Source organism: Panicum virgatum, chromosome 1N (genome assembly GCF_016808335.1).
Source record: "Panicum virgatum strain AP13 chromosome 1N, P.virgatum_v5, whole genome shotgun sequence".
In the NCBI taxonomy this organism is placed as follows: Eukaryota; Viridiplantae; Streptophyta; class Magnoliopsida; order Poales; family Poaceae; genus Panicum; species Panicum virgatum.
Window position 1 is genome coordinate 40,376,602 of NC_053145.1, and position 12,379 is coordinate 40,388,980.

The window sequence follows — 12,379 nt, forward strand, 5'->3', positions numbered from 1 at the left end:
CAACCGTAGGATACGGTATGCCCCGTTATAAAGCCTGTCTCAACCGGCGCGCCCCGGAACCGTCGCCGGAACTCAAGCGACGCTCGCACCAGGAGTTAGCCGCCCAGTCCATGACGTGGGGGGCCCAGGCCCACCTGTCAGGGAGGGTGGGTAATCAACGGGGGTGCGAAAAGGCGGAATCCGAACCGTCGCCCGCGCGCGTGAAGCAAGGCGGAAGCCGAGCTGACGTGCGCGCATTAATCATAGGCGTGGCCGAGCTTTTCGGGAGCTGCGCCGGTGGTAAATGATCCGTTTACTCCGGCCGCAACAATGCCAAACGTCGCGCGTGTGACTAAGTGAACCGCTTATCGTGGGGCCCTTAGTCAGTAATCCGTTGCGACGTGATGAGGCAGCAACCAACCCAATGGGTAGTCAAAGCCGGTCAAGACCTGCAGAAAGGAGCTTCAAGCTATATAGTACCAAATCGCAGAAGTGGCCCCACCTGTGGGCTCGTACCTCCCCCAAGGTGGGCCCGGGGGCCACTGTCGGTACCCTGCAACAGGGATACCCACTCTTACTGCAGCAAAGCAGGACCCGCGAGGTTATCCGTAGCTGCGCGGGAGAGACGGAGTAGCCAGGCCCCACAGGCCAGGCTTTTCCCTCACCAGGCCAACGGCCCCGGACCGTTCCCCGCCTGAGGATGGGTCCGGTGGCGCCACGTGTCTCCATGGAAGGGAAGCTCCAAGCTGACCGCCGAAGCCTCGGACCCCCAGAGGGGTCCGGGACCTCCTACGCCCGTCCGGACTCCCCTCACCGTGTAGGGGTCCGAAGCCGCCACGTGTCCCGGAGGCGTGGGATCGTGCGCGAGCCTTCCGGAGGAAGACTCGCCCACCTACCGCATTTAATGCGATAGACAAGGCGTGCTCTGCCGCCGTGGTACACAAGACAGCCTTTTGTCAGGCCCCGCTGCGCGCCGCGTATTACCAAGGAGCACAGTGCAGCCGCCTGAGCCGCGCCCGCGCAGAGCCCGCCTGTAGCATTAAACGGATACGACAGCACGGCACTTTTCCATCATGCCGCCTACGCCGCAAGCTACACCGCCCGCTTAAGCAATGTGACGGGCGGTGTCACTAGCTGCGACGGGCCTGACCTGACAAGACGACGCTAGGACATGATGGACGAAGGGCTCCGGGAGCAGGCGAGGGAATCCAAGAGAAAGATCTCCTTTGCCTGCGACGCCATAATGCATGAACAGTGCGTTAGGTTATACTGCATCGTTGGACCCACCTGTCGGGGATCCAACGACTGTGTACGCGCCCCCTTGAGATATAAAAGGGAGGTGCTCGCTGTGCACAGAAACATACATACAGACTCAAGCTCTCGCACCTCCTCACGCTTGTGGGAAGGCAATACAACACACAGTGGATGTAGGGTATTACGCTCCGGCGGCCCGAACCACTCTAAATCCTGCTGTGTTTCTTGTGTTCTGGAGGGAGATCGATCTAAGACTAGCTACCCCCTGAGTACACACCCTCTGGGCTAGGGCGGGTGCCTTCCGCCACCCGGCCGTGGTTTGCAGCACCACGACAATCTGTATTTAAAATGTGTACAAGAACATGAGATATTGTGAGAATGTTCAAGGAATCAAAACTAAAGAAAATTCATACGAGAACGTGGATTAGTTTAGATTTAAAATAGGGAGGATTGCTACGTTATTAATAATAATTTAGTTATTTATTAGAATTTAGTAGTTCCTTCGATGTAATCTTATTTTTTTTAAATAGTTTTTCGGTAAGCTACATTTTATAAACACGAGATCAATTGTTTATTTCTGATATATTTTTAGGGGCGGTCTTATTGCTGTAGTAACCGCGCACTATTTGTAGAAATGGGTGAAATTTCAGTTTGTCCTAAAAAAATCAAGGCATTGATACAAATCATATTTGTAGTAGTATATGGCTCATCAGTGGCGGACGCTGCCTAGAAAATTAGAGAGGGTTTGTCCACCTCATCCTCCCTCTTTTTCTTATTATCCTTCGTATTTTCTTCTTTCTCTTCTTAATTCATGTCAAAATTTGCTTGGACCCTAGGGGGATCCATAGGCACTAGACCGGTTAGGGGCTGGAACCCCTAACCCCCTTAGATCCATCCCAGTGGCTCACCCTCCGCTCCTGTTCCATTCGGGCTTCCGGAGCACCTTCTTCTAAAGTCTTGTTTAGTTAGATGGGATTTATTCCGAATCGGGAATGGTTGGTACAAAGGAGACTCATGATAGGCATGGCAAAAGATCAAAATTTATTTTCTGACCGTGAACTAATTGCAACAAATAGACTCATTATAGGCACAATAAGGGAGTGAGCACTAATCCATGAGTTGAGAGTTGTGAGATCAGTCCTATTATCATGTCCCTTATTTCACCTGTCATTTCCGGTCTGAAACAAATTCCATATAACAATATAACGGGCCTAAACCTGCCGCCTCCATCCTACACCGACGTGGAGCCGCCCAAGGCTGGGCCCATATCAAATCTGCGGTCAGGCCGTGTTTGGTTTACTTTACTTTTCGTGAAAAAATTTTCGAAGAAATCTTGCATGCATAGCGCATTAAACAAGGTTTATTTGTACAGATGAGTGTAAATTTGCAAGCCGAATCTAATTAGTCCATGATTATATACAATAATGCTATAGTAATCATGCTCTAATTGTCCTCTAATTGTACGGTCAAATGCCTCATTAGCTATAGTATCATGGTTGTGGAGATAGTTTTGTAATTTGACTTTATTTAGTATATGTAATTAGTGGTCAAAACTGCGAAAAGTTTTTGCTAAATTTTTTTCACGCCAAACCAAACGCGGCCTCAATTTGTGCGTCGGGGCTCGATCCCGTGGACCGGTGGACCGTCCGCGGTCGGTCAGTGTCGGCGCGACTGTACGTCGTCTTTCCCGTGCGGTGCCGCTCTCGGCTCGGCCTGGCCGTTTCCTTCCACCCTCTTCCTCCCCGCCTCGTGTGACCGGCGGCGGTAGGTGGCGACTGGCGCGGTCGCGGGGTGTGTGTCACCTCACACGTCTCGCCTCCGCGAAAAAAGTGATCGGTCGCCGATGTACCTGTAGCGAAAATAAGGCTACGTTTAGTTCCAAAAAAAAATTGCGCAGTACCCGTCACATCGAATTTTCGGATATATACATGGATCATTAAATGCAGTAAAAAAAATAACTAATTATATAGTCTAACTGATTCCTACGAGATGAATTTAATTATGCTAATTAATTCATGATTAGATATTAATTGTTAAGTAACAACGAAATGTGCTACAGTAGCCAAATCTAAGTTTTTTCACCAACTAAACACACCCTAAGAAAAGAAACAGCTTTTTGCCAGCTTTCGAGCCGGCGGAAAGGCAACGTTCCACCCTGATGAGCCCATGATCAGATCTTTGCTAATAAAACAGACAACTTTCTGGCTCCCTAGGTGCCGCTGGCCAAGAAAAGAAGCTTCCGCTGCAACGGCAGAGGACAGGAGGAATGATGAATGATGCCTTGTCTCAGCCTTTCAGCAACGAATTGAGAGCTAGGCCGGGCTATATAGGAGTAACAGTAATGCTGGAATTAAGACGTCCGCACAGAAAAAATCAGATGCTCTGACTCATTGCAAGAGTTACGCACTGTTTTTGTAATTATTACTTTTATATGTTGCGTAATGGATGTTGTATGGAACATGATGTCAATGTTATGATGGGAATTTTCCATTTGCGAATTGAATATCAGAATCATTTGTATTCATATTTTTTATGTTGCGCGTGTTGATTTCTAATATTGTTATTGTTATTTATCAACGTTATGATGGATCGTCTGATAAAAAAAATTTAATCGGATGTTCGAACGCTAGTAGTCCCATACGAATAATCCACACAGATCTCACACCACCTGCTGCTGGAGGAGTGCGCCTACACGAATCAAGCTCATGCAGTCGTAGTGCATGCTTTTCTCATTAATTTTCCTGGTAATAAAGCTGAAGCTGATTGCACATCTCACGTACCTTTCTTTTTTCTAAACAGCGCCTTTCCATACTCTTAGCTGACTTTTTCCATAGTGAAATTTCTTTTTTTTTTAAAAAAAAAGAGGACCCCGGCCGGTCTACCTAAGAGCAACTCCAACAGATTGATCTTCTCCTTTCCCCTTTCTCACTATATAGGGAAATCCCTTTTTTTAATTTCAACATATATGGAAGAAGTGCTCTAGCAGATTGATTTTCCCCCTTTCTATATGGAAAGGGAGATGTGATGTCTCCCCTTTCTATTGGGGATTGGAGAGAAATTATTGGGGATTGAGAAAAAAATAAAGGGGAAAGGGAGATGAAAAATCAATCTGTTGGAGTAGAATTTTTCAACATCAATCTCTTATATTGAGAAAAAATGGAAAGGGGAAAGGAGGAGATCAATCCGTTGGAGTTACTGTAAGTAGTAATCGGCTCGATTAGAGCAACTCCAACAGATTGATTTTTCCATTTCCTTTTTCTCAACATATAAGGAAATCCCCTTTCTCAATTTCAACATATAAGGAAGAAGTGCTCCAGCAGATTGATTTTCCCCCTTTCTATATGGAAAGGGAGATGTGATGTCTCCCCTTTTTATTGGGGATTGGAGAGAAATTATTGGAGATTGAGAAAAAATAAAGGGGAAAGAGAGATGGAAAATCAATCTGTTAGAGTATGTTTTTTCAACATCAATCCCTTATATTGAGAAAAAGTGGAAAGCGAAAAGGGAAAGATCAATCTTTTGAAGTTGCTCTTACTGATCTCGCACCCCAGCGGCAGGAGTCGCCTTGTGTTGGTGTAACACTATTACGTAGTACTCGTATCTCTCCACAAAATCGAGTCCAAGCAGTCGTAGTGCTTGCTTTTCTCATTAAATTTCCTGGTAAAGCCGTACCTGGACTGCACGTCGGTCGCCCGTAGTACTAGCTAGTGTATTGTCCTTGTCCAGTTGGTGCCCATGGTGGAATTAAAGACGCCGTTTTCTAGCGTCCAGAATAGGTGCTTTTTTTCCAAAGTGAAAAATGAAATGAACGCCTTTCTTTTTATTATTGAAAGGCAGCAGCTATGCTTTTCAGAGTGATAATTGTTCTGATGCAGCATTTTTTTTCAAAATCATTCTGGGCCTTGTTTAATTGCAGGGTGTAAAGTTTTTTAAAGGAATATTTCTATATTTGAAGTACTAAATATAGACTAATCATAAAATTAATTATAGAACTCGTCTGTAAATCGCGAGACGAATCTAATGAGTCTAATTAATACATCATTAGAGATCGTTTATTGTAGCTTTACTGTAGCAGTTTAGCGTCTAATTACAGCCTAATTAGGTTCATTAGATTCGTCTCGCAATTTACAGGCAAACTGTGCAATGCATTTTTTATTTCGTCTAGATTTAAATCTCCATGCAGGTGTCGGAAAAAAAAAATTGGAATTTTGAATTATGCAACAAGGACCTTGTAGGCAGTTGTTGGAGACGGGGAGCAAAAGAGCAAGCACCTCCAACGCCATTTATGATGCCGTCTGTATAACGTAATTTTTGCAAAAAGACCCTCCCGAGCCCAAACAGACGGCGGTGCCGTCGCCTGACGACCTGGGCTCGTGCTCCAACGCGAGCAGACGACTTCGGCGCGGCATTGGACGACTGCTCGGCGATGGCTTCGATCCGATGCTCCGGCCTGCGGTTTCCCAACCGCACGCGCGAAACAGTCGGTGACGGGAAGGCTGCGACGATGGTGCGGAGCGGCAAGCCGTTCGCGTACCTGCATGGCTGCATCACCTCCCGCCCCGGCCACCTGCTTGGCGCCGAGCCCGCCGGCCGCTGCACAGCCCTCTCGCACCGGCGCCGGCGGAGGCTGAGTCGCTCCGCTTGCCGACGGCCAGCGCTCGGCCGTCGCGCCACACTCGTCGATCTCGTCGTCGCGGAGGCCATTGCTACAAGCCTGTGCTCGGCCCTCGCGCCGGCGCCCACGCCGAGACGCCCGCGGTGCTGCTTGCGCCGGCAGCCGCGCTTGCCATCCGCGCCGGCTGCACGAGCCATGGCGCCTGGTGCGAGGATGCGTGCTGCCGTGTTGCGCCTGTGAGATGGGTGGAGGAGGTCGAGGAGCGAACAGGAATTCCATTTACATATAATAATATAGATATACTCCACCCATCTCACAGGAGTATTATATTTGTGCTTTTTATAAGATTGGTGTGATGTATTTAGATTCACAAAACATTATGTTACTATATGCAATATTAATATAGTTGTTATTTTACAAAGAGTAAACAATATTGAGAGTTCTGAATGCTTGAATTATTCATAAAGCATTAGCAACACAATGGTACATAGAGATGGTATTCACAATTTATCATAGGCTGCATGTAAAACATTAAACATTCAAATAGACAGCAGCATCTGTCTATGGATTGTATGAGTCGTTTATTTAGCTATCTGTGTCATAAATTCCCAAAACTTACCCACAACAACTATCTGTGGGTTGGAGATGCCTTAAGAAAAAAAAAAAGAAACCCGTTAATCTGAAGACCCGCTAATATGGGCCCTGTTTGGATAGAGGGGTAAATGGAGTAAAAGGGATAAAAGAATGTACTTTTTACCTTCAACCTCTAAACATGAGGGTAAAAGGAGTTGAGGTAAATGTTTTACCCCCTAAATTTCCTTTATCTCTCTTTAGGTGTCAAATAGAGGTAAAACTTGCCTAGATTCCATGTTTGTTTTACCGATCCCTTTGTGTGCGGCGTAAGGAGAGAAGCCTGGGAAATGACAAAGCTTTGCGTGGCCATCAAGTTAAATGCCCTCCTCTTCTCGGCTCTACAGGTCAGGTTGCTTGGCATCACTGCAAAGATGGACGTGGCTGGACGGAGTCCAAATTGTTCTCGTCTCGTCTCGTCTCGTCTCGTCTCGTACATGGAGGAGCAGAAGAATGTGTGTAGACGAGGATAAACTCTGAGGTGCACCATCCTGCTGCTTGCTACAATGCTACCTGAAGTCCTGAACTGCTGATTTCAGATGCGTAGCGTTGGCCAGGGCGGCGCGCTCGCTCGCTCTGTTGCCACGCCCGTGCGCGACTGCGCCAACGTGGCGGCTACCGGCCAAGCCAGCGGTAGTCAGCTGATGCAGAACTGCAGATCCGCCATTACTGTCACGGTCGAGCAGACGAGGCGGAAACGCAACACGCATTGGAGCAGCTCTACTGAACCGGGGCACGCACCAGAAATCAATATGGATCACGCGCCTGCTCATGTGACAAATCCAAGGAGATCACCGGCCGTCGTCGTGTCGTATCCAAACGATTGAAAATAGAAGCGATGAAAATAGCTAGATTCTCTAGAGCGCCCCAAGTAGGTCTGAAACTGAACACTGGGTTTCCAAGCGATTGAGCATAGAGCTGACGAGGTGACATCTGCTAGCTCTCCAGTGCGTACGAGAGGCACAGAGTAATTGGGGATCGGATTCCGTCGGAATTCAGATCGATTTGAGCATCCCCGCAGCGCACGCACCCACCCACCCAAAATCGCGTACCGCGCGGAACATCACGGATTCGACATTCAAAAATCAATACCATGGATCATACATGGAAACAAAGAAGATGAAATCGAGAGACATGATGACGAGCGGCCAGACGGATCGGGATGAACACCAAAAGAAAAGGGCAGTAACTATTAGCTAGATTTGTTTGAATAGCTCCTCGATTGGATGGATTGAAGGGCAAGCACGCAGCAAGGTGGACGGGTCCGCCTACAGAATCGAATTACAGACGACGATGTCTTGCATATAGATAGCAGTAGCATACACGCACTTCACTCGTGCCTTGTCCCGATCTGGATCCCGCGTCCAGATCGACGAGGCAGGCAGGCCTGGAGCAGACTACTAGCCGGCGTAGATGTGGACGTGGAGCGCGAGCGTGAGGATGGTGAAGGCGGCGAAGAAGATGAGGGTGTGGACGAAGATGGCCTTGCCGTTGGTGTGGAAGCCGCCGAAGTCGACGTGGCGGTGGGTGCCCGGGAGCTCGCACAGCAGGCCCGGGGACAGCAGCACGAACAGCACCACGCCCACCACCACAGGGCCCCAGTCCGCCATCGATCTAGCTTGCTTGCTGGGAGGCCGGGAGCCTGGGAGTCTGTTTGCCTTGGTGGGGTCGTGGGGAGACGGACGGAGAGTGGGAGTGTGTGGTTTATGGGTTGTGGAACTCGGGAGGTAGAAGAAGAAACGGGGGGAAATAAAAAGTGGCCGCGTGGGAATGGGAACAAGCGTCACGCGCACGTCTGCGGTGTTGGCCCGATTCGATGCCCCCCGCGGCGTGCGAGAAATCTCTCTCGCCGCCCGCCGCGCCCACGGACGGACGGTGCAGCCAGCCGGCATGGGATGAGCATGTGCCGAGAATGAGACAGACGGGCAGGAGGACAAGGACAACGCTCGCCGCCCTGGCCCACCTGTCTGCCTCTGACGTACTTCCATGATCCATACCACCACCAGCAGCGAAGCCAGCAAGAGACTCGTTTCCTGCGCCTACCGTTGCAGGCTGCGGGGTCACGTGCACGCTGGAGGCCGGGCTGGAGCCGTTGAACGAAGCAGACTGCAGAGCACAACACCCGCCAGTTGCCTGCCCTGCTCTGCAGCCAGGTACAGAGACGGTATCACCGTGTTTGGTTACAGGTGTGTGATTTTTTACACAAATGTATGCATGGATTATTAAATGAAGTCTATTGGAGAAAAAAAAAGAGAAACAGAAGTCTGCCTGGATTATTTTTCTGCCAGCACGATGTGCTCCAACGATCATACACGGTCACCCGAACCCAAACCCTCGAATCCTGACGGACCCTAGCCATTACGGTGCCTCGTCCGAGCATCGCCGCCGGAGCAAGGGACAGAAGACTCGCACCAGCTCGTGAGGATCGTCGTTGCGACAGCACATAGCAGCGATGCCATTGCTTGTACCAAGTAATTTCGTGCGGCTGTATAGCATACGATACGGTTACATCACCCGCGGGGTAGAACACACAAGGGGCAAAGCTTACCAGTTACCAAGATGATGAGCGACCGAAGATGCACAGAAGGGGAAAAGACAGAGCAAGGTCATGAAACATTGAACAAGATAAGAGGAGTAGTTCGTCCAAGCTACCATGGTCATTACTCATCAGACCGGGAATGGTAATCCGTTCTGATCTTTTCCAGCTTGTTCACCACCTCATTCATCGGAATCCTTCTGTCAGGTCTGGAGCACAGCAAGCCCAACTCCACTATTGACACCACGCAGCAGGGATTCCATCATGTATTCATGTCAACAAAACCATCTGCTTTCTCCTCGTACAGCAGTAGTGGTGGAGCCAGCCCCAGAACCTAGGAGAAGCTCCTTCCTCTTCCTCCCTCTTCTTCTTCTTCCTCCTTCCTCCTTTCCCCTCTCTCCTCCTCCTTCCTATTTGCTTCCAATGGAGTTCTTTGGGGTAGGGGGGCTCCCCCTACCCCCACGCTGGCTTCGCCCCTGTGCAGCATGTCAAGGTCAATAACTTCAGCCATCCGAGCTGGAAATGCATCCAGGACCCACGAGAGCAGATTTTTAGTTGTGGTCATCGAGTCCACCGAGAATCTCCATGGTACAGATGATGTTGTGATTCGTGATGCGAGGAGGTAGCAGGTGTCTGAACGTATTTTGGTGCAGTGCATCTCATTTTTGATGTACCATTGCTGAATACCAGATAGTTCATGTGGAGAGGCAGGACGTACGGGGCAGCTAGATGGATCGAGAAAAAAGAATCTCTAGCTGCTCTTCGAGCTCAAGTGGTCCTCAAGATATACTCTAGTTACTATGCACCCTGGAGGGGGAGCCTTGTGAGCGCTTCGCTACCGAGCGGGTGACACGTGCACGGGAGGGGGTGGACCGACGCGGCCCATGGATTCCCAGGCCCCGCCTGCGCTGCGCACCGCTTTCGCTGCCTGTGGGGCCCACTGGGATCCGTTTGCCTCTCCTCCGCGGCCCGCTGCGGATTCTTCCCTTCCCTTCCCGTTTCCCGGAGGCGGTGTAGGGTTTGGGGAGCGGAGAATCTCGCCCTCCTCGGAGGGGGCCGCCCGTGAGGGAAGCCATCGGCGGCGCGCCGGGCGGCGGGATTGGACGACGCGCCCCTTCTTCCGACGTGCTCCCGCCTGCATTGCCTCTGCTTCCTTCTGTGCTAAGGTGAGTTCCAGATCTGCGCGTCTCGGCTGTTCTTGCTTTCCTCCGTGACTAATGCCTCTCTTCTGCACCTTCATGTCCTTGCCGATTAACATACCCCGCCGATTGTTCCCCTGGTTGGCCGCCATTAGGTGCTTCCTTGGGGTCTCGGAGGCGGTGTCCTGCAGTGCGTTGCCCGCGGATCCCTGCTTGCCTCTGCTGCCTGAGCCGGTTTCGTCTTAGTTTGAATCAGGTTCGTGCCTCTTCTTTGCCTCCTCTGTTCTTCGTTTCTGCGCCTGCGTGGAGATGTCGTTCTTTTCCTCTTTGCTTGGTACCTTTTGGGTGTCTCTGACCGTTCCCCTGGTTGGCCCGCCACTAGGTGCTTTCTTGGGGTCTTGGAGGCGGTGTCCTGTTGTGCGTTGCCCGCGGATCCTTGCTTGCCTCTGCTGCCTGAGCCGGTTTCGTCTTAGTCTGAATCAGGTTCGTGGCTCTTCTTTGCCTCCTGTGTTCTTCGTTTCTGCGCCTGCATGGAGATGCCGTTCTTTTCCTCTTTGCTTGGTACCTTTTGGGTGTCTCTGACCGTGTGCCAGTTCTTGTGTGGGTGTTGCTTCATGTTAATTTATTGATCTCTATTAATGTTCTGATTGATATTTGTAGGCTGCCTGCCTATGAGCCGCGTTGGAATTCTTGCTCTCCTGCTGCCGTTCTTTAGGTGCGTTCTCTACGGTACTCTCAGTTCCCTTTTGTGTGTTGTACAGATAGTTCTTGCTGGATTGTTGGCGATGCCTTTGCCTGCGCATAGCGTTCTTAAAATGTGATATTGTTTGTGCTTCGTACCTCTCTATGTGTTGTTTGGTTTGCTGCTAAAAAAATGAGCCTGTGTAGTCTCTCCTACCGCATATAGTGCATTAGCACAGGTGTACCTGTTAGATCAGCCTACCAGTTGCTGACTTCTATGCTGCTTATGAACTTCCACACTGAACCTTAGCAATGAAAGGTGCCCTTTATGCTATTTGCGTGTTTTCCAATTCGTGACAACCTACTATTCAATATGATGTTAAATACTTGTGCATCGACTTAAATGGAATTGCGAGTCATATAACGCTATAACATCAGACCATGGATCAGCTGGTAAAATAGAATTGTAACCTTTATACCCATCCCACTCACCACAGACAACAAATAAAACATACAGTGCTACTTCATATAACCAGAAAGAGAGATACATTACACATGTTTTTATACGACATTACAGAGACAAGCAGGCTTGCCTATCCATTTCCAAATATACAGGCCATTGCTCCACCTCACACTCTAACAAACACATGTAAACAAAATCTAAACGGCCCTGCCCACAGGTTCCATCTCAGTTCTCATCCATGAAATCCCTTGACAGCTTTTCCAGCGCAGCGGTGCCATCCCAAACGTTCTCTTCAGCCCAGACGGCAACTCCATGAGCAAGTACAGCAATAGAATTCCTAGGAGAACCGCTCACAGCATCAATGGTGATCTCTTCCAGTGTCTTCTGAAGCGTCTCGAGATCATCAAGTAACTGAACCCATCCAGACCTAAGGATGTGATTGATCCTATGCAAATCTTCCATCTCCTTGCGCACAATTTCTAGAGAATTGAAATTAAAATCCTTCACCACGACACCAAAATCCCGTTCTGCTGCAACAATCAATGCATTGGCTGCAGCCTCCTCTGCCGCATCCTTCGTAGTCGATGCTAATCCTGTGGCCTCAAGGAGAGCCAAATCATCAATCTGACCTACTAACGGAACAATCACACAACCTGTCGCCACATACAGACCATCAAGCATGCGAAATGAATAAGAAGGACTTGATCCTCCCAAAACTTCCACCACAACATTCAGAATCACATGATAGGAGACGTGCGCAACAGCAATTCCTACACCGATAAAGAATAAGATCGCTAATAGATCAAATAAGAGCACAAGATCATAGTGTTTCACCTTGTGATTGCTGACCCCACCGGCTGCTGCACGAGCCAGGAATCATCGTCATGGCTTCACCACTCTGCCTTTCAGCGCTGCTGTTTTTCACGAAGGACAATGGCAGCGAGCGATGCTGGCCCAGTTGAGCAGCAGACTCCATTAATATGCAGCGCCTGCCTTGGCTCCAACGAAACCAACTGCAGGAACCGACCTGCCCGCCTTGGCTGCAACGAAAACTGGTACCCAGAACCGACCTCTTCCAAACA

General features: G+C 49.5%; 1 protein-coding gene across 1 annotated transcript; it reads right to left on the bottom strand.

The window, feature by feature from the left end:
* Positions 1–7,548: 7,548 nt before the first annotated feature.
* Positions 7,549–8,202, bottom strand: LOC120655826. Its single transcript, XM_039933788.1, has one exon. It carries the CDS (start codon positions 8,086–8,088, stop codon positions 7,879–7,881), a length of 210 nt encoding a protein of 69 aa, XP_039789722.1. The 5' UTR covers positions 8,089–8,202; the 3' UTR covers positions 7,549–7,878.
* Positions 8,203–12,379: the final 4,177 nt, after the last annotated feature.

What these genes read in the sequence shown, in the direction of transcription:
- LOC120655826 (XM_039933788.1), bottom strand. Translation starts at nt 8,088, where the DNA reads ATGGCGGACTGGGGCCCTGTGGTGGTGGGCGTGGTGCTGTTCGTGCTG.